Below are 18579 nucleotides of genomic sequence, written 5' to 3'. Positions count from 1 at the left end.
GATAAACAATATTGCTCCCAGATTTTTCTCTGTGCAAGCTGCCAGCGACAGGCCGGGGATCAGCTGAGACGAGTGTTGCTGGAAGGAGCCAGAAATTCCAACCCCTCTTACCGAATTTGACGAACAGCACCCCCGTTGTGGACACGGTGCCCTGGGTGTTGGTGGCCATGCACTGGAAGTATCCCGTGTCCGTGGTGTCCAGGTTTCGGATCCGGAGCCGCGACCCGTACGGCATGGAGCGGTAGGACACGCGCCGCGGCTCCTGCACCACCGGGGCGTCGTTCTTCAGCCAGCGCACAGTGGGGGGCGGGTTACCGGTCACTCGACAGAAGAGCTCGGCCGTGTGGCCCAAGGAGGTGGTGATGTTGTTCAGTGGAGCTTCCAGACGGATGAAGAAGGGACCTGGAAGACACAGTAAAGAGGATATATGAGATAATACGATATGATGAAGGGTATTAGGAGAACAAATTTAAACAGTCCCGTTATATTCAATCAAGCTGCACCAAATTTCACACATATAAATATCAGTTACCTAAACATGTGTTTCATCAAGATCCATGAAGAGTTACTTAAGAAAATCTTGGGAAACACAATGCTAAAGAAAGCAAAAAGTTAATTCTTCCATCCACCCTCTGATCTGGATCTGCACCAAAACTATTTTGGTCCTCTCTGTATCCTTCCACCAAGTTTCGTGGTAATTTGCTGTTTTTGCGTCATCTTGCTCACAAACACTCACACAAAACAAACACAACCTCCTTGGTGGAGATAAAAAAGTCAAGTTGGAAGAAACATCAAGAGCAAGATGACTGGAAAACAGACAAACAAGAACTCAAAGCCAGGGGCTCACATAAATCCAGCAACACTCACTGTACAACGTCAGAGGTCGTTTTTTAAAATAACAAGCCGCCGCGTGCATAAATACGGGTAAAACAACTCAATGTGTTCGGGCTCACATTCAAAGTCTGGTTTTGCAGGTTATTCTGTGGCTCACACTACGATGGCACCTAATTTAGCTTTTCATCAGGGCTCTGTGATGCCAGAAGGGTTTTCCCCCGGCTTGTGTACGAGGCAACACGACCTGTGTGGTGGGTGCACAGCTTGTAGAGGAAAAAAAAAGACCAAACAACCTTCAGGAGAGAATTTAAGTTGTTGCTGTGTTGTAAAAACACAAAGAAAAAGATTTGTTTTTGCATGATTATCACCAGGATAGCATTTTTCCTTCGAGGTGGTCAAGGCAAAAAAAACAATGTGGAGGGCCACCTAAGAGTTTAAATGTGCAAGAAAAACAGTTTTCATGTCACTGGAAAGTTCGCTTGACCACAGAACCCAGCGTAGGTATGCAGAAATGCTCCTGGTTACACACAACCGGCCAAAACAAACAAACGAAGCACATAGAGGGGAATCTCAAATACGGGTCAGACGAACTTCAGAGTGTGTGTGTGTGTGTGTGTTTGACTGGAGACGTTGACGAGTACAAACACAAGCAGACCTGCACCTTAAAACGTTTACAAGCCATGCAAATTAATTAGTGAGATCATCTCTGGATGAAACACAAAGTTTAATATGCCGCATATTTCCTCCTCCTAAAAAACTGCAGGCCTCAACAACCTGAAGTGGTATTTCGAGAGAAAGGTCGGATGAAATCTCACAAAAGAGCAGGAGAGTCATCAGGATCGAGGCTTCAGCGGCTGAGGATTAATACACAACCACCCAAACCCTGCACAGGATCCAGGTCTTACTTTCAAACCAGGGTTTTCCCTACAAGGGCACCGCTGTCTTCTCTGAAGCTGCTCCGCGTCTCGCTCGCTCCTAATACATCAGTTTATCCTCTACTGTTTATTACGAGCTACACACACTTACGCAGAAGGATGTGGAGAGTTTGTAGCAAAAGCTTCTCGATAAAATTCCAGGATTATCGAGATGAAATTGACTTTTCTTCATGAAGCCGTCTGTGCTGATGGTTTAACTGCCATGAATTAAGCCTCTGATGTTTCCCTTGTCTCTGTCCTTTGAGGGTCAAGAGGGGCAGGAACCAATCAGAGCCGACATTGGACGAGAGGCGGGGTTACCCTGCACAGGTCGCCTGTGATTGGCCGGGCCGGTAGAAAGAGAGAAACAACCAACTCACACCTATGGGAAATGTAGAGTCTCCAATTAACTTACACTGCAGGTCTGAGGACTGTGGGAGGATCAGACTGAGAAAACCCACACAGGGACGAGGAGAACATGCAAACTTCACACAGAGAGGCTAAAGGTTCAAACCTGGAACCCGCTGCACCACTATGCCGTCCCTGAATCAAGCCTACCAGAGAACTCTATTCCTGTCATCAAGAATTTGCAAGACAGTTACTTTTTCAGGGCTAAAGTTTGATTTAGTTTGAACTGGTGACTAAATTTGTGGGAAATGGACAATCCTGGTCCTGCTAATCTTGGAGTAACACTTGGTGTAGCAGAGGCGTTGGACTTTTTTGTACCGACAGTTTGGTTTGGCGCCTGCTGGCACCCTTACTTGGTCCTCTCTGTCACCATAGCAACCTTTGCTGTTGTGTGTAGGATTTATCTGATGTAAGCGTATTGTCGAGAGGTGTTTGAAGAAGTGCTTATGATGTGTCTGCTAAATGGAGAAGTGGGCACATTTCTCTTGGCATACAGCCTCTCTCTGTGTGTGTGTGTGTGTGAGTGTGTGTCTGTCTGTGTGTGCTGTCCTCCCTAAACCCCCCCCCGGCTTATCACAGCGATGTGGTAGTAACAAGTGTGTGACAATATGAGGAGACCCCCACTCCTCTCCCCCTCACTTCTCCTCAGGCTCACCGACTTTTTTTATCCGCCCTCCTTTCTCTAAACACACAACCTCAGTCGCACACTCCTGTCTCTTCACATTAAAATACTGGATTCAGAATCAAATAACGAGATACTTCAGAATCATCTCCTGCACTTACACTCTCCTCCTCTCCTCTTTTCCGTCTCTCCTCCTCTACTTACTCCTCCACTCCATCCCAATATATGTGCAACAATTGACATAAAACACTTTTTTCACTTAAGAGTGTGTGGGGGAGAGATTCTCTTGCATTACATCATGTGGACATTAACCATTAACACACGCACACACACACTGAGCAGCTATAATGTCCACACACACACATCCCCTGTGTTTTCAGTTTTTTCTTTAACTGTCCTGTAAATGGATTATCAAGGTAAATCTAATGATTAAATGTAACATGGTGTAATAGCAGGGTTATATAATGGCGGGTTAGAGGTTGAACTCTGATTTGATCAGCAGCACAAATACAATCTACAGTGTGTGTCTGAGTGTGTAGGAGTGAAGGGAAATACAGAGTGCAGCACTTTGTGTATTTGTCACTGTTTTTAGAAGTTATTTTCTGATTTGATCTGTCGAGTTTGATTGTGTTTCTTTTTATAACCACTTTAAATGTCATGAGACAACTGAAGAGGATAGAGTTTGAAAGACACGACGAGAAGGTAGAGCGGGTGTTCCACTGATCTGAAGGTCGCTGGTTCAATCATCTGCATATAAAAATATATGGATTCAAATAGGGAAAATTTGGGTATGACAGCAAACCAAGTACAGAATAAACACAAGAAAAAAAAATAAATAATAGAAATATAGGATAAATAGAATACGATCCGTGAATCAAGAGCAGAGAGGGTTGTGGAGTGATGGCACTCAGTGGCAGTTAACCACATGTGGGAGAATACAGGGTGGTCAACGTGATGATGATGTGTTGCGTCTTAAAACCCCACAAATGACTTACTTCATGTATTAAATGAGGACACGTCCCCACTTGAGAGTGTGTGTTCGCCAAAGGCAAGAGAGTCACACAAGCTGAGACACTTCATCGTGTGATTAGTGGAGGTTGATGGAAAAGAGAATGTTTCTTTTGGACTTTTGCGACCGCGCACCTCATTAGCTGTGGACTCTCAAGCAGCGGGACCAGAAAGGGACAGAAGGGACGAGAGGAAACGTTGAAAAAAAAAAAAGGCGCAACGAATGATTTAATAGCAAACACGTCCTGCCAATGTCTGTGTAACAAGGCCACTCTGTGTGTAATTGTCTCGCGATGAGTGTTGTGGTATTTGGCACCAGGAGCCCTGTGGAACTCCAGCTCAGGCCGCGGACTGTCCCCTTTAATGTGGCCGGCGACTAAATGGCGCCCTGTCATCAGCCGGCATTTTCTCGCAGCGGTTTGGTACAATCAAACACTCACACGCAAGCACGCAAATGTAAACACACGCACACCCACGCAGCCGCAGCACACAATAATGACCCCGAGCTCGGAACTGGACGAGCTGCACGTTACCTTCTCATTTCGGGCAGCAGCTCTATATTTGAATGCATGTGTACGTTCAATTACGAGCACCAGCAGTGAGGCCGGGCCGGGGGGGGGGCCGGGCTGGCTGCTCCCAGCACGACTCAGGCTCAACAACAAGAGCGGACGCACAGCTAACTAAACACGCTCTGCAGATCAGATAGACTCAGCAGCCGGGACTGTAGCGCTGCCAGACACGGCTAAAGGTGAGTTTCATTAAAGTTGGGTCAGTCTCCAGCAGAGAGAGAGAGGACAGGAAGCCAGAGGAAGAGGAAAAACAAAGGACGGATGAAGGAGAGCCTCGGAGGAAAACCAGTTCGGTAAACTATCATCACCCCAGATTTGAGCCCCAGTAATGAGCCGCTTTCAGCTTGATAACTTCCTGCTACTGATGCGTGCTGATAGAGCCACGCTACCTGAATGCTGTCTGCTCGCTCTATCAAAACCAGTCCTCGCCTGCAGACAAAACAAGTGGTGCAATCACCATCCATCCATCAGATAAGAACCAGATGTTAGTCACGGGGCTGAGCTCTAAATGACACACACACACACACACACACAGAGATACACTACTTTGAACACATGGTTGCGTGCACGTGTACAGATGTGCACACGCAGCAGGTTTTCATATTTCATTGTTGTTGTGGAAAAAGTAAATCCGTCTCTATGATTTGTTTGGAAGTGCTGCTCATTGTATTTATGAGTTTTTAAACTTTCCTGATTGTTCACCATAATCATTATCTTGACTAAACGGCTCAATCAGGTCCAGAGAACTACTGTCTTCATCCTCTGTTCCACAAAGAGTCGGTTGTGGGAGTGCTGGCTTTGCAAGGAGATGAATTAAAGCAAAGCAGACAAACTGGGACAACACAGAAGGTCGAGATCAATCAAGTCTCAAGTTGACGATCGTCCAAGTCCCAGTGTCCTCATGAGGGAGTAGGTGGCGACAAGTGAGGACAGGGGGGCGGGATTTGACTGATCACTCTGGGCAACGGTGTTGACATCCAGAGAAGTTTAACGTATGTGACTCAGTTATTCCAACAATGATTCCACTGTGTGGATCTGCTGATCTCAACCTGGAGACGTGAACGTCCTCGACAGCAAAACTGGAAAACTTCATCAGACAGGAAGGAGTAAGCAAACCGAGCAGATGCAGGAGAACCGAGCAGCTTTAAAGATGTTGTCATCTCCATATTCAACAAACCTTTGAGGGGTTTTTGGACCAGGTGGAAAGAATGTGACACTTTGACTTGCTCATAAAGAATAGGAGAGCCCTCTATGATTTGTTTGGAAGTGCTGCTCATTGTATTTATGAGTTTTTTAAACTTTCCTGATTATTCACCATAATCATTATCTTGACTTAACGGCTCAATCAGGTCCAGAGAACTACTGTCTTCATCCTCTGTTCCACAAAGAGTCGGCTGTGGGAGAACTGGCTTTGCAAGGAGATGAATTAAGCAAACCAGACAAAATGGGACAACACAGAAGGTCAAGTTCAATCAAGTCTCAAGTTGACGATTGTCCAAGTCCCAGTGTCTTCATGAGGGAGTGGGTGGCGACAGGGGGCGTGATTTGACTGATCACTCCAGTCAACGGTGTCGACATCCAGAGAAGTTTAACGTATGTGACTCAGTTATTCCAACAATGATTCCACTGTGTGGATCTGCTGATCTCAACCTGGAGACGTGAACGTCCTCGACAGCAAAACTGGAAAACTTCATCAGACAGGAAGGAGTAAGCAAACCGAGCAGATGCAGGAGAACCGAGCAGCTTTAAAGATGTTGTCATCTCCATATTCAACAAACCTTTGAGGGGTTTTTGGACCAGGTGGAAAGTATGTGACACTTTGACTTGCTCATAAAGAATAGGAAAGCACGCACATCCAGACTTGATAAGCACCAGGTGCTGGACCGAACGGATGAAAACCAGAAGAGGAGAAACGTCCGCAAACCAGTTCAAGCTCCCACAAACCTTTTACTGACCTCGAGATTCACAAGGAGTTCATCTCAAGTTAATAGATCACTGAGGAACTTTGATAGAGCATTAAAGTTCAGTTTGTGATCCTCTGCCAGAGCCAAGCTCTCAACCTGCACAAATATCATCCTCCTGAGACAAACTATAAGAACTGATTCATACGTTCTGAGAAATAAGCAAATGTTATGTTACACAACTGCCAACGATATAGAGATGAACACTTCATCAAAAACCTAATAAGTGTCAACATGTTTAATAAGGTTCATCTTGGGCAAAATCAAAGGACGAACAAAGGAAGATACTTCAGTGTCACCTGGTTCCAGACCCACGAATCACTGCTGAGAGCTCATACTTCTTCAGTTGTTCACTAGGATTGAGTCTGTGTTCTTTTGACTTTGGGGGGGGGGAATACCCTGCTGTGGTCACACATCGACTTCTCCTGGATTTCTCACTCACTCCGGTATTAGCAGTTGAACCATCACCCGTCTCTGGTTCGTCATTCTGCGACATTCTCAACAACAAACGTCACTATTCCCACAACACGCAGGTGAATAATAAGAGATTGTTCTACGGGTTCCGTCATGTGACCTTCTCCTGCAGCACATCTGCAAGCAACTACCTCCCCAGAACACATGTCCTGCATTTCCCTCCCACACGGGATCCTCGGTCCAGCGGGAGGCAAACTGTGCAAGTTGATAACATACGGTGATCTAGAATCTGCAGAAAGGTTTTGTTCTTTTTGAATCTACACTTTGAAGTAAAGTGTGAGAAGATGAAGTGAAAACACCGACACGTTCTGAAGCTCCGATGGAAACGCTTCCTTCCGAGAGACTTAAAAGTAGGTCAGTGGAAATTAGTGAAATGCAGTGCACCTGTGGCCGAGTTCCCACATGTTGAGTAGATCAACGCGTGATTCGTTCCATCAATTATCCTCCACAGTGGCCGAGCTGGGACCAGTGCTGTGGGCTGGGACCAGTGCTTTGGACTGGGACCAGGGCTGTGGACTGGGACCAGTGCTGTGGACTGGGTGGCTCAAGGCAACCGTTTTCACAGAAAGTCATTTGAACATATTATGGATAGTCAAGTCAAACAAATGTGGAGTTACAGTTCAAGGCAGCACATGTTGATTGCACCATGAACATATTGCATTGTTTGTGACAGTTTTCTTGCTTAAACATAAACAAGGATTGTGTTGAAACCCTACTTTTTGGGGAGTGTGTGTTCATGTGTGCGTCTTTACCATCACTAGAGGAGCTCCATGAAGCGGTAGCTAGCACACTGGGGTCTTGGGGAAAGTCAGACCCTGCAAACAGAGGAAACGGAGACAACTATTAGCACTTATGAGCCCTGACATGTGTCAGCAGCATTTGTTCAATTTTCATTTAACTTCAATTCGAATCAGGCATTTTTTAGGGGAAAGTCTGTATTTCTGGGGAGACTGCAGGAAAGAAGGGCCACATACACAAATTCAAACATAACAGCACACCAATAATCAAGAGGGTTGAAGTGGGGAAACTGGGAAAAGGTTCTACTTCATGCAGATGTCCAGTAATGTGCCGGAGCGACGACCCAACGCTGTACTTCTACGATTGCGTCAGTAAACAGAGGCAGAGCTCTAATTGATTCCACTCACTGCATAACCGTACTTTAAACAAAATAAAATCTCTATGATGTAACTGGAATGAGACGACACGTGTTGTGTGCCTTGTGGGAAATGTGGGAAATACCTGCCCAGTCGGAGGTGAGTATTTAAATGACTGCACCAGTTCAATGCTCAACACATCCGCAAACATCATCCTGAGTATATACGTGTGAATGTGAACAAGAGCTCATTTCAAAATGCAACAACACATGAACGTATAAAGATCTGCAAAGCCACAAACGCTGATCTAATGATATCGTTTATAACAAAAACACAGTTGCCTGGTTACTGCATACGAGAAACAAAAGACCCGCTGCTTTAACAGCTTTCCCATCTAAAATGTTAAACTGGGATGATAGTCACTGTACAGTACATATACTGGTGCAGATCAAAGCTATGAGTGTATAACAATGAGCCTATCAGCGCAGCATGTGGACCTAATGCTGCGTTATTACCAGCTGACGACAGAACGGCCTCTCTGCTTTTCATTACAGGAGAGAGGAGAAGAAGCATTCTACAGGCAGGGGTCACAAGGTGATGCCTGTACTGTAGAATGAAGAAGCCAGTGCCAAAAGCAAGAAGGACGGACAAGGACACAAGTACGGTACCTGACAATGTTAGTTTGGTTTTTGCATATTCTCATGGCACCAGAAGACCAACAAACACTCCACACACATATGTTTTCCCACGATTACAATCAGCTACAAGTTCTGCCTTTCCAGCCAACCGAGTGTGTCCGTGAGTGTCCGTGTGTGTGTGTGTGTGTGTGTTTCAGGGCAGGCTGGGATAGTTTAACATGATAAATGAGTAAATGGCTGCCTGCCAACCGAGGACAGGCATCCTCCAGTCACAAGCACATGTTAGGGCGCAGGCAATGTGCATTGACACGACCGTACGGCTGCAAATATGTTTGCGAACCGAACCCGTTCCCAACTATGTTCTGGCGCGGATCTGAAAACGGCTCGATGGATTTCGGGAATAGTTGACATTCTTGAAAACGCTCTTGTTAGGAGTGGTCGGAGAGCTAACCCTAACCCTGCAGCCGAACGGGACCAGCCGCTGACCCGGGGTCACGCTAATTGGGTGATAATGTGGCGTTTCACACGTCCCGCGTCAGGTCGGTGGATAGCGTGTGGCGATGCTTGTGAAACGAGCGGTGTTAATGAGCAGCGCTCTGGGCCTCTGCACCTGTTGGTGGGGGGGGGTGTCAGCCGGCTTGGCAGCAGGCTCATAACAAGCTGGCAGCTTTATGAGTTATGTTCGAGATCGTTGCAGATACATTGGACGACCGGCAACTGAGGGGGAGATAAACCATAAAGATAGGAAGCTTGTTCATCATGTTGTCTCTGTTAAACCGCTGTTTATTCTGTGTTCACACGATAATTCATAACCTCTGCTGCCTACTGTTGTTCTTCTCCTGTTATTCTTCATCTCTTTGCATGTGTCATACGGCTTCAGGCTCTCACATGGGGACGCTTGTTTGGTACAGGCCTCAAGGTGAGACAAAACTTTCTCTGTGTTCCAGACTGACGAGACTTTAAGAAGCTCGGAGCTTAGTGAAAAGAAAAGATGGCCGCGAGCAGCCAGGTGAGAGTTCAACAGAACAGAGGTGAAGGAGGACGGAGGATGGAGCGGTGCACCAGGCCAAGGTTTATTAAAAGGATACGAGGGAGGAACTCTTCAGAGGAAAGTGTGGTATTTCCAGGAACTGTTTTGGAGCTTCCAGGAATAAACGATAACAAGTGAATTTTCACCGGTTTCTTCTGTTTCTCTTCTATTTAATTTCTCCTCTATTTAATTTCTCCTCTATTTAGGTCACATCTGTTACTTCTCTTCCAGTAAGACAATCATCGGGAATATCTGGGGATGAATTGCAGAGTAATTTTGAGATTAGCTTTCAAATTTTTCTCGGCAGTTGAGGGAAGCAATTGAATTAGGCCCCAATTTGTTGATGAGGGACTAAAAATAGGCACCTTCACAGCGCCTGTTTCGGTTTAGATCAGAGGTTCTTGCAGGTTTGGTTGCGGCAATCGGATTCCGATGGTACATGTTAACTGCATCTGTGTATCACAGAGATCCTCATCTGGCAGAGAGAAGCAATAGAAGCTATTAAAAAGGGCCTGGATTTGAGCCTTTCCTCAGGCTGGAGGTGGCGTAGTTACTCATACGTTTACAACGTGTCTGGATAATGGATGATGAGTCAGATCCTCTGTCAGTCAATACTATTTTCTTTCCAACCATGACCCCAGCTTTGCAGTTGTAGTTCCATAATCGGGCAGATCAGTCTTTTGCATTGTTCTTCTAATGCAGTTCCCAAACTTTTTGACCCCAATTATCCCTGGAGGTGGTTGAAGCGAATAAAGGACATTGATTTCAGGAATGCATTTTTATTATTTACTTATTTTTTGGTAATTTTGTAACATTTATGACCAAAATATGCGATTTCATCCTTACAATTATACATTCTAAATGATTTTAAAGAGTAATTCAACTTTTTGGTAGCAGGTAACTGATTTACTCTGGAAGTAAGTTTCAACAGCCTGAAGTGAACTGACAGTTAAATCTAAAACTCTGTTCGGCCTCTGCTTAATAATTTCAGTTTCTTAGAGTCAGCACTTGTCGAAGTCGGTTTCATGCCATCTCTCCTTCCAAGAGCCCGACTACCTTTTAACTTTTTTATCATTTCACATCACTTCCACTTTTACAGCCACAACTCGGCTTTCGAGAACTATTTTTGCAAAGATACCATCTCCTCCCATTCTTTTTTCACAAGGATGGAGATTATCTCAACTGTTAAAAAGCCACATTTTAAAGTAAGTTCCCTCAAAGTGCCTTTAAAGAAAAGCAATATAACCTGGGTCACTGTATTTTTGACTCATTCGAGCCATAAAGCCATTGAAAACTATTTAAAGTTTCACATCACCGTACTGGTGGTTCTTTTTCAGAACAGGTAACTGTTTTTAATGTTGTGGCTAAGCTGTTTCCAGCTTGTCAGAACTGATAAGTTAACCTCAGGACATTTTTGGTACATTGAAGTTAGCGCACAACGAAAGCTTGCATGCCTGACAAGATTTATCATCCACTATTCTTGGCTGATATGTCATATTTCATAAAATTCAAAGTTAAGTTTTGGGTGCTCTTCTTTCATTTTTAACTGGGTGCCATCCAATCGCCATCCTCGTGGCAACAATTACAGCAAATGGTTAACGTGAAGGTTCCTGTGAGACGTCCAGACAGAAAGTTCCATGAGAGCAGCCTCTGATCCCCATCCAGCTGTATTTGGCTTAGGATGATAAAAATCACGCAGGGACATGAGCTTAACCCCTATAAAGCTCGGTGTGACTTTACTGTGACAGCAGCATATGGGAATTAGTGCAGAACTTCAAACCCGCGGGCATGGGAATGAGGGGAAAGGAATGAAGCGGAGGAGAAGGAGAAAGAGGGGAGGCGGAGGAGGGCGAAAGCAAAACCGAATCAGAAATGTCCAATCTGAGTGGTTGTGCATAGCAACTAATGTGCTGTTCTATGGTCTGGGGGCTGTGTTTGGAGCCAGGGTGGTTGGTGTGGTGAGTGAGGCTGATGTATGAGTTCTGCTGCTCTGTTATTAGGAACTCTCCCAAGGTCCTCTCTCATCCCCGTTAGCTGGAGAAGTGACCGAGCTCAGAGGTTATCAGGGAGAACAGGAAACTCACCAGTCTCACAACGAAGCAAACATGTCAGATAACACTTCTTCCTTAAAGTGGTGAGAGATACAGTAGGTGAAAAAAAAATTCAGGAATGGTAATCATTCGCTTTTCTAATCATTCTTGAAGAAGACATGCAGGTTCAAATGTGGGTTATTATTTGAAAAGGTTAGGATGCTCTAGAAAACACATCAAGTTCCTCAAACTGTCGGAAACACTAAGTTTTAGCTCCTGTTTTATGATTGCATCTTTTCCCATAAACTTAAAGCACTCAGTAAGAGTGTGACTGTTTAAAAAAAAATCAAGATCCATGAATTAATATCAGCGAAATCAAGGAAAATGTAAAAATAGAAAACCCTATTTAAGGGTGTTTAAGAAAGTGAAAAAAGATCCTGGATTTCGTGGTAATCCGTCAAGTAATCTTTCCATAATCCTACAAACGCACAGGGGTGAAAACATAACCTCCTTCGTGGAGGAAAAAAACGATATAACACAGAGGAGAGATATTCTTCTGTTTTCTACTGTGAGCTCACATGCTTTGTTTTGATCTTTCAAAACTACATTAGGTGCCTCTTTCATAAAAACGACTCGGATTTACCCCAAAAAACCTCAGTCCACAAAACCTTTATGTGATCACGTTCTCATTCCACAAACCTCATGTTTTGTTACAGAGGAGGCGGAGCCAGGCAGCTAATGTCCTCATGTTGCGTGTATCCAGACCCAGACTGAGCTCCACATATTGCTGGAGCTGCCTTTATGACTTATTAGCGCCGTTAGTTTCAATATTGGAAAACGGGCGGAGATCTGAGAGAATAACGATTTGTCGAGGCCAAGAGGAAGGAGCGAAACAAGAAGAGAGCGAATGGGGAAAGTTAGGGAGAACTGAAAGGAGAGCGGAAGATAAATGGAGGGAAGAAGACTTGGAAAATGTGAGAGTGCAGAAAAAAGAGAGAGGAGGAAGAAAAAATATGAAAAAATGAAGGCACTCGTAAAAATGTGCTCCTTAAGAAGTGGGTTCCCGTCCCAGCGAGCACGGAGCAGATCTGGGTTGGCTGGAGACTTTAGAGTCGCTGTAATTGTGTAAAATGAGAATAACTGTTTGACTGGTTATACACGGGCCCTGAGTGGTTGTCAGCAAGGGGGGGGGGGGGGACGGAAACGAGCCTGACGACAGAAAATGAGAAGGCAGATGGAGTTTTTTCTCAAATGGAGGAATTAGGTTTTATTACAACTTGGTTCTTTTATTTGTTGTTGTGGTGAATACATTGGTGTCACTTTACCATCTATTGAGATGTTAGTGACAGAGCGACGTCATCACGCCCCATCATTTCTAGATGATCTGAGGAGTGGTAGACGAGCCAATCAATCAAGATCAAAATGAATTAGGAGGTAAGATCGTAAGTAAGGACCAAAGATTGTATATAAAGATGGACGACAAGATAGCTCCCGAAAAAAGTGTTGGTGGATGAGACATGGGCCAAACTAAAAAGCACACCTCAAAAAGTTTTTATCATTGTAGGCAGTTCTCATCACTGTGACTTTAACTGTTCATTTTTCTGATACGTTTGGTTTTTAGTTGTTAGTTGTTTAAGTTATATAAAAGGGTGAAAAGTCATGACTGACAGCAGTAATCAAGATGGCAGCGTCGACATTTGGATTCAATTCTGGATAGTGGGAGGAAGTATTTACACTCTATGGTAAGAACACTGTCCCAACTTCCTATATGCAGAGGCAGATTTTAGGTGTACTGTGGTCTGTACTGTGGTGTAGGTCCTAAATAAATACACAAAGCAATATATTATTATACATTTAATACTGCCGGCAGCACAAGTGAAGCATCCCTCCGAGCTCATCTAGTAGCAAATAGAAGTAATGGCACAACTATGGCTGAAATTGTAAAACACCAAAGTGGAACAAACCTGAAATTATCCTCGAATGTCAGATTGTAGAGCTGAGAACAGGATGTGTCTCTGTGTGTGTCTCTGTGTGGCTGCACCTGTGTATGTGTGTGCAGGTGTTAGTTCCCAGGCGCAATTGGAGCGTGTAGAGGAATAAAAGCCCAGTTCAGTATCCACCTGAGGACATCATGGACCACAGAGCACAGGAATCAGTGAGAGAGAGAAAGAGAGAGAGAGACACACACTCTTCTAAGCTGCCCTACAATGTTCTGCTGTGTAACCTTATAAGTGATACAAGGGGTTGAGAGAGAGAGAGAGGCAGGGGGATGGAGGGGGGGTGGTGGTGGTGGTCACGGTAGAAGACAGGAGGCTGCGGGACAAGGCCTCATTCTGGATCCGAACAATTGACAACAAGAGAGAGAAAGAGCTCGAGTTGCAACGGACGTTTGTTCTAACACGAAAAAACTGGTCAAAATAGGCGAAGAAAAGAAAAACAATGATTCATCTTAAAAAAAATTATAAAATGTCTTCTATTGAAATTTGACTCCAAGCTTTGGAAAAGTACACGTGAAAGTCTCGTTTGGCTTCGTGTTAATTTCTTGGTGAATTTCAATTTAACATTTGACTGTTTATTTGAGCCAAACGAGCAAAATGTGTCTTTCAATGTATTTATTCTCACTTCAATATTCAACAGTGTGATCCAGGTCACATGGAGGCACAAATATTTCCCTTTCTGTTTCGTATTTCATGTAAATTTCCTCTTGCAGAAACCTTTCAAACCTCAAATCCTGATTCCAACCACCTCACAGGAAACACAGAAAACGCTCTGTGCCTGACTCCGACCACCGAGCTCACGAGCAGATCATTTCAAACTGCAGCCTGTCACTTCACAAATTATCCCACGGCATCAGGCTCACACCGACAACTGTCACTCCCCGGCATTCCTCGGTGGCGACGGCAGAACTTTGCTGAGTGGACGGCAGAGCGACGTCCCTAAAGGTTGTGGCGACGCCTCGTAAATGAGCCATTTAGCAGCCGGCTATAATCAGCAGGATTTTATGTGTTGGTTCTTTGACCTTTGCACCTGCTTCTCAAGTAGCTGCCACAAGAGCCTGGGGGACGGTTCTATATTACGGTTTAATGACTTTTAATATAATTATATCTTGACATTATCGTTTTATTTTTCGAAATGTTGGTTTTGAAAATGACGACTCCGATTAAATGTAATTTTAAAAGTCTAAAAATCAAGATTATTGTATCAAATGTGATTTTTCAGTTTGCTCATTTTATGCTGTTAATGAGATGATATCTATTTTCAATTGTCCAGGTCTACATCACAATTCAAAAAATATACTTGTCCATTAACCTGCACATTTATACCAGTGGCAAATTAATAATTAACAGTCCATCGGACGACTTGCCTATCTATGAATTCTGGGAAGAAACCAAAGATCGCTAAGGAAACTCTCCCAGACTCACAGCTTCCACTGGAGCTTGGGAACAAACTTTTTTGTCTTGATTTAATAAAGATTTCAGACGTCTCCTCTGCACAGATTTAAGATTGGCTACGTTCTGTGAATCCTACAACACAATGTATCTATCAACAATGAATGGCTCTGCAGAAGCCAGGTCTCTAACGTCTCACCGGGCTCTGGCACAAGGCCCTGATGCCTCCAACCACGCTGAAGTTTAAGTCCTGGTGATGGGTGAGGGTTGGGTGAGGGTGTCCTTGGCTCATGTTACAGGCGGTGTAAGCAGACAGTTGAGGAATCTGCACAAGCACGTAACCAACGACAGTGGAGTTCATCTGTTTTCACCTGACAGGACGGGTACGTACGTGTGTGTGTGTCTGTGTGTGTCTGTGTGTTTGTATCTGTGTGTGTTTCTGTGTGCACTAAGCTTTCTGGAAAACCTGATGGCTTCCAAGCAGACACACTGAGCCCGGAGACCTTGACGTAATCCGCGGAGGTAACCGTCTGCTCATCCGTCTGCGGAATGTGAATCGAGTCATCGCACCTGTGTGTCACTGTGGAGCAGCTGATGTGAAACATAGTTCAATATGAAATATGGTGCGCGCTTAAAATTTAACGTCCGAGGTCTGGGTGTCACGGGTCAGATTTTGAACGCAAGATTTAAGGCCTGGAGCCGTCAGTCAGGCTGTCTGTGTGCGGGACATGGATACACTCATCTCGCCTGGCTTCTCCTACGTGACTTCTCCTGAAAGTAGTTTATCACGGACGCTAAAAGTGTGCACGGAGCGAATGCCAAGTTGTGAATGCCTGCTCAGGTGCAGCCAGGGACACGCGGCCCACAAGCCGGCATTCCCAGATTCCTCGAGGATGACAAATCCAAAAGGAGAGGCCGCCCTCGCAGATGGAATCTGGGAACGGCAGGATAATGCTGCTGGATCTCAAACGTGACTGGGATTTAGACGTCATGTGACCTCAGCTAAGCAGGGCACCGTTCCAGAACCATTCTTCATGTCTGTCTGCGTTTCTTCACTTGCCCTCGGCTGCAGGACGGATGACGACTGAGATGTTGTTGGCAGGCTCGCTGGTTTACATCCATGAAGAGTGTTTAGGCCAAGAACTATTAATGAAACACAGAGCGTGACCGAGGATGTTGGATTCAAATGACATGTTTAAAACACAGCGACCGGGTAGTTCAGAAAACATTAACCTTATTAATATTGCTGATCTGTCTTTCATCAAGTCACGGTCGCTTTGACTGTAGATACAATAACGCAACACATGCATGTAAAATAATACCATTAAGCAAACATCTGGCAGTCTGTGCATTTCCACATACAGTGAACACAGTCAGTTATTAATCATATAACAATATAAGACACATTCGCTCACATTCTGTGATGGGGTCATTACTACACACTGTTTATAAGTATTATAAAAAGTGCAAAATCTGGAAAAAATACAAGTCTGGAAATTAAAAACCGTGGTTCAGTGGAATAAGTGAGTTTCTGTAGCCCACTTGATTGACAGGAAGCGTTTCAAGGGACTTTTGAGCCAAAACATCGAACCAAACTGAACAGAAGAAGCACATGAAACCAAACCAAACCTCAGGGGTTGAGATCTAGTGGCATGGAGTCTTGTTAGGAGGTTTATGTTCTCAGGGGCCCTCTCTTGGCTCGGGGGGCCGCAGGCAGTTGTTGCTTTGCCTATCTTTTTGCAACGCCCCTGGTCGAGACTCTGACGCAAACCCTCCTCTACATCAAGTTTACTAATTGTATAAAAAACTGTCCAATAGTGCCATTGGATTGACTTTTCTTTCAATACGAAACAAAGACCAAAACCACATTGTAGAGAAGCTACAACACAAACATTTACTTTATATCTGATCAACTTAAAGAAGTTAAAGAGAAATGCATCATATATAATCATATAAAGCATTTCCCTCTATCTAGTTTCACCATATTTTTATCAATCATCAGCAGAAACTTCCATCACAACACAGAGTTTGCTTTTAAACTAAAATACGCAAAGTTCTGAATGAAGAACTCTGATTGATTCAAGCAGTGCGGTTTGCAAAAGTTCCTTCTCTGATTGAACCGAGTGTCACACGAGCCACTGACTGCTGATAAACTGCACTGAGTGATTCTGGGAAACTGGGTCTGAGACATCGTGTCTCCAGCTCAGGACGTCATGGCAGACGCTGGAGGATGGACTCAAAAAAGAAAATCTGACTCCGGACCAAAGTGAGACAGAGACATGAAGAGAACAAGTGGGGGGAGGAAAAAGAAGCAGAATAATGTAAAGACTGAGACAGACGCTGCTTTCAGACGTGACACTTTCTGCAGGGGCTGTATGCGAGAACACAAATGTCCAAGTCAGTTGCTCCGGACATTTTTCCAAAACCTTTCCTGTCAGTCTCTGAGTAAAATGTCCGGATAATGTCCGAGTGAGCCAAAGAGAGAATACAGAACATTTCCAGAAACTTCACATTGAGTGAGTGGGTAAAATGACGACATTTTTAATACACGATGGTTTCAAAACTGAAAATATCTCAAGGTGGAATACATGATGCCGACAAAGACGTCAACTTGGTAAGACAACGAGATTCAACAGCTTATTGAGATAAAGTCCGACAGCTGTGTTGATGTGCTATAAATTATACGTCATGTCCTGACTCCTACGAGCTGTACTCAGGTGACATCCCTCGCCTACAAGTTGCAGAAATGCTCAAGTTGTTGTAAACACGTCCGACCTGGAGAATCTTCTGGACACCAAGGGTGAAAGAAGTATCATTCCAGCAAAAACGCCCTATGTTCTCATTCTTTGTTCTTTCCAGCCTGATTCCAGAGACAGAGTTCGAGGCAAACAGAAAACCTCCGAGAGTTTCCAGCACGCGTCCCTGTCAATCACGCCCATGCTTGATGGGAACCTTCTCCTCGTCCCGGGTTAAGAAAATAAGCAGCAGCATTCCTCCACTTGTTTGGAGGAAAAGCAAGAAGACTAATGAGGGAGACAGGAGGGAAAGGACGAGACAAGAGAGATGAGAAGTGAGAGCTTCGTGTCCCCAAAGAGACGGAGAGAGAGAGAGAGAAAGAGCTGAAAAACCCTCAATGACCAAAACACTTTCCGCTGCAGCAGATGATTATTATTTAGAGCCGGGGAATTCGACCTCGAGCATTTCTCTAAACTGTACCACAAAAACAGATTTCACATGCATCTCAGAAAGTGCTGAGAGATCCAGATTCAACAGATGTAAACACTAATAAATACATTTATTTGACGTGTTGACAGAATTCATAAACGATGAGGCATGTTTCCAAGATCAGGAGTTAGACTGAATGTGCATCTTCCGTCTTTTAACGAGCTACAAGAAAAGTAGAAATGTTGGCAAAAAAAAGCTAAACTTTGGGGGTTCCGGTGTTTTATAAAGACATATACCGATCTGAAATAATAAGTGAATGAGCAGATGTTTGTCTATACATACTCAATCCATTTTAGAGAGATGGAATCCATCTATTCAATTCCCACTGGACCCATCCCTGATGTCAAAGGGAGGGAAGATTAGTGGGGGGGTGGGAACAGAGG

At 44.4% G+C, this 18579-nt stretch overlaps 1 protein-coding gene across 1 annotated transcript in view; it reads right to left on the bottom strand.

The window, feature by feature from the left end:
* The window catches only part of ror1 (receptor tyrosine kinase-like orphan receptor 1), a 122586-nt gene that overhangs the window by 32660 nt on the left and 71347 nt on the right, over positions 1 to 18579 (bottom strand). The window contains exons 2-3 of the mRNA XM_061078648.1: positions 7543 to 7605; positions 112 to 402 (exon numbers count right to left, since the gene is read on the bottom strand). Of these exons, the coding sequence (XP_060934631.1) occupies positions 112 to 402; positions 7543 to 7605 (354 nt within the window). The remainder of the gene's footprint in view (positions 1 to 111; positions 403 to 7542; positions 7606 to 18579) is intronic.

Source organism: Limanda limanda, chromosome 9 (assembly GCF_963576545.1).
Source record: "Limanda limanda chromosome 9, fLimLim1.1, whole genome shotgun sequence".
In the NCBI taxonomy this organism is placed as follows: Eukaryota; Metazoa; Chordata; class Actinopteri; order Pleuronectiformes; family Pleuronectidae; genus Limanda; species Limanda limanda.
The sequence above is the reverse complement of the archived record's forward strand: the minus strand, read 5'-3'. Positions and strand labels throughout refer to the sequence as shown.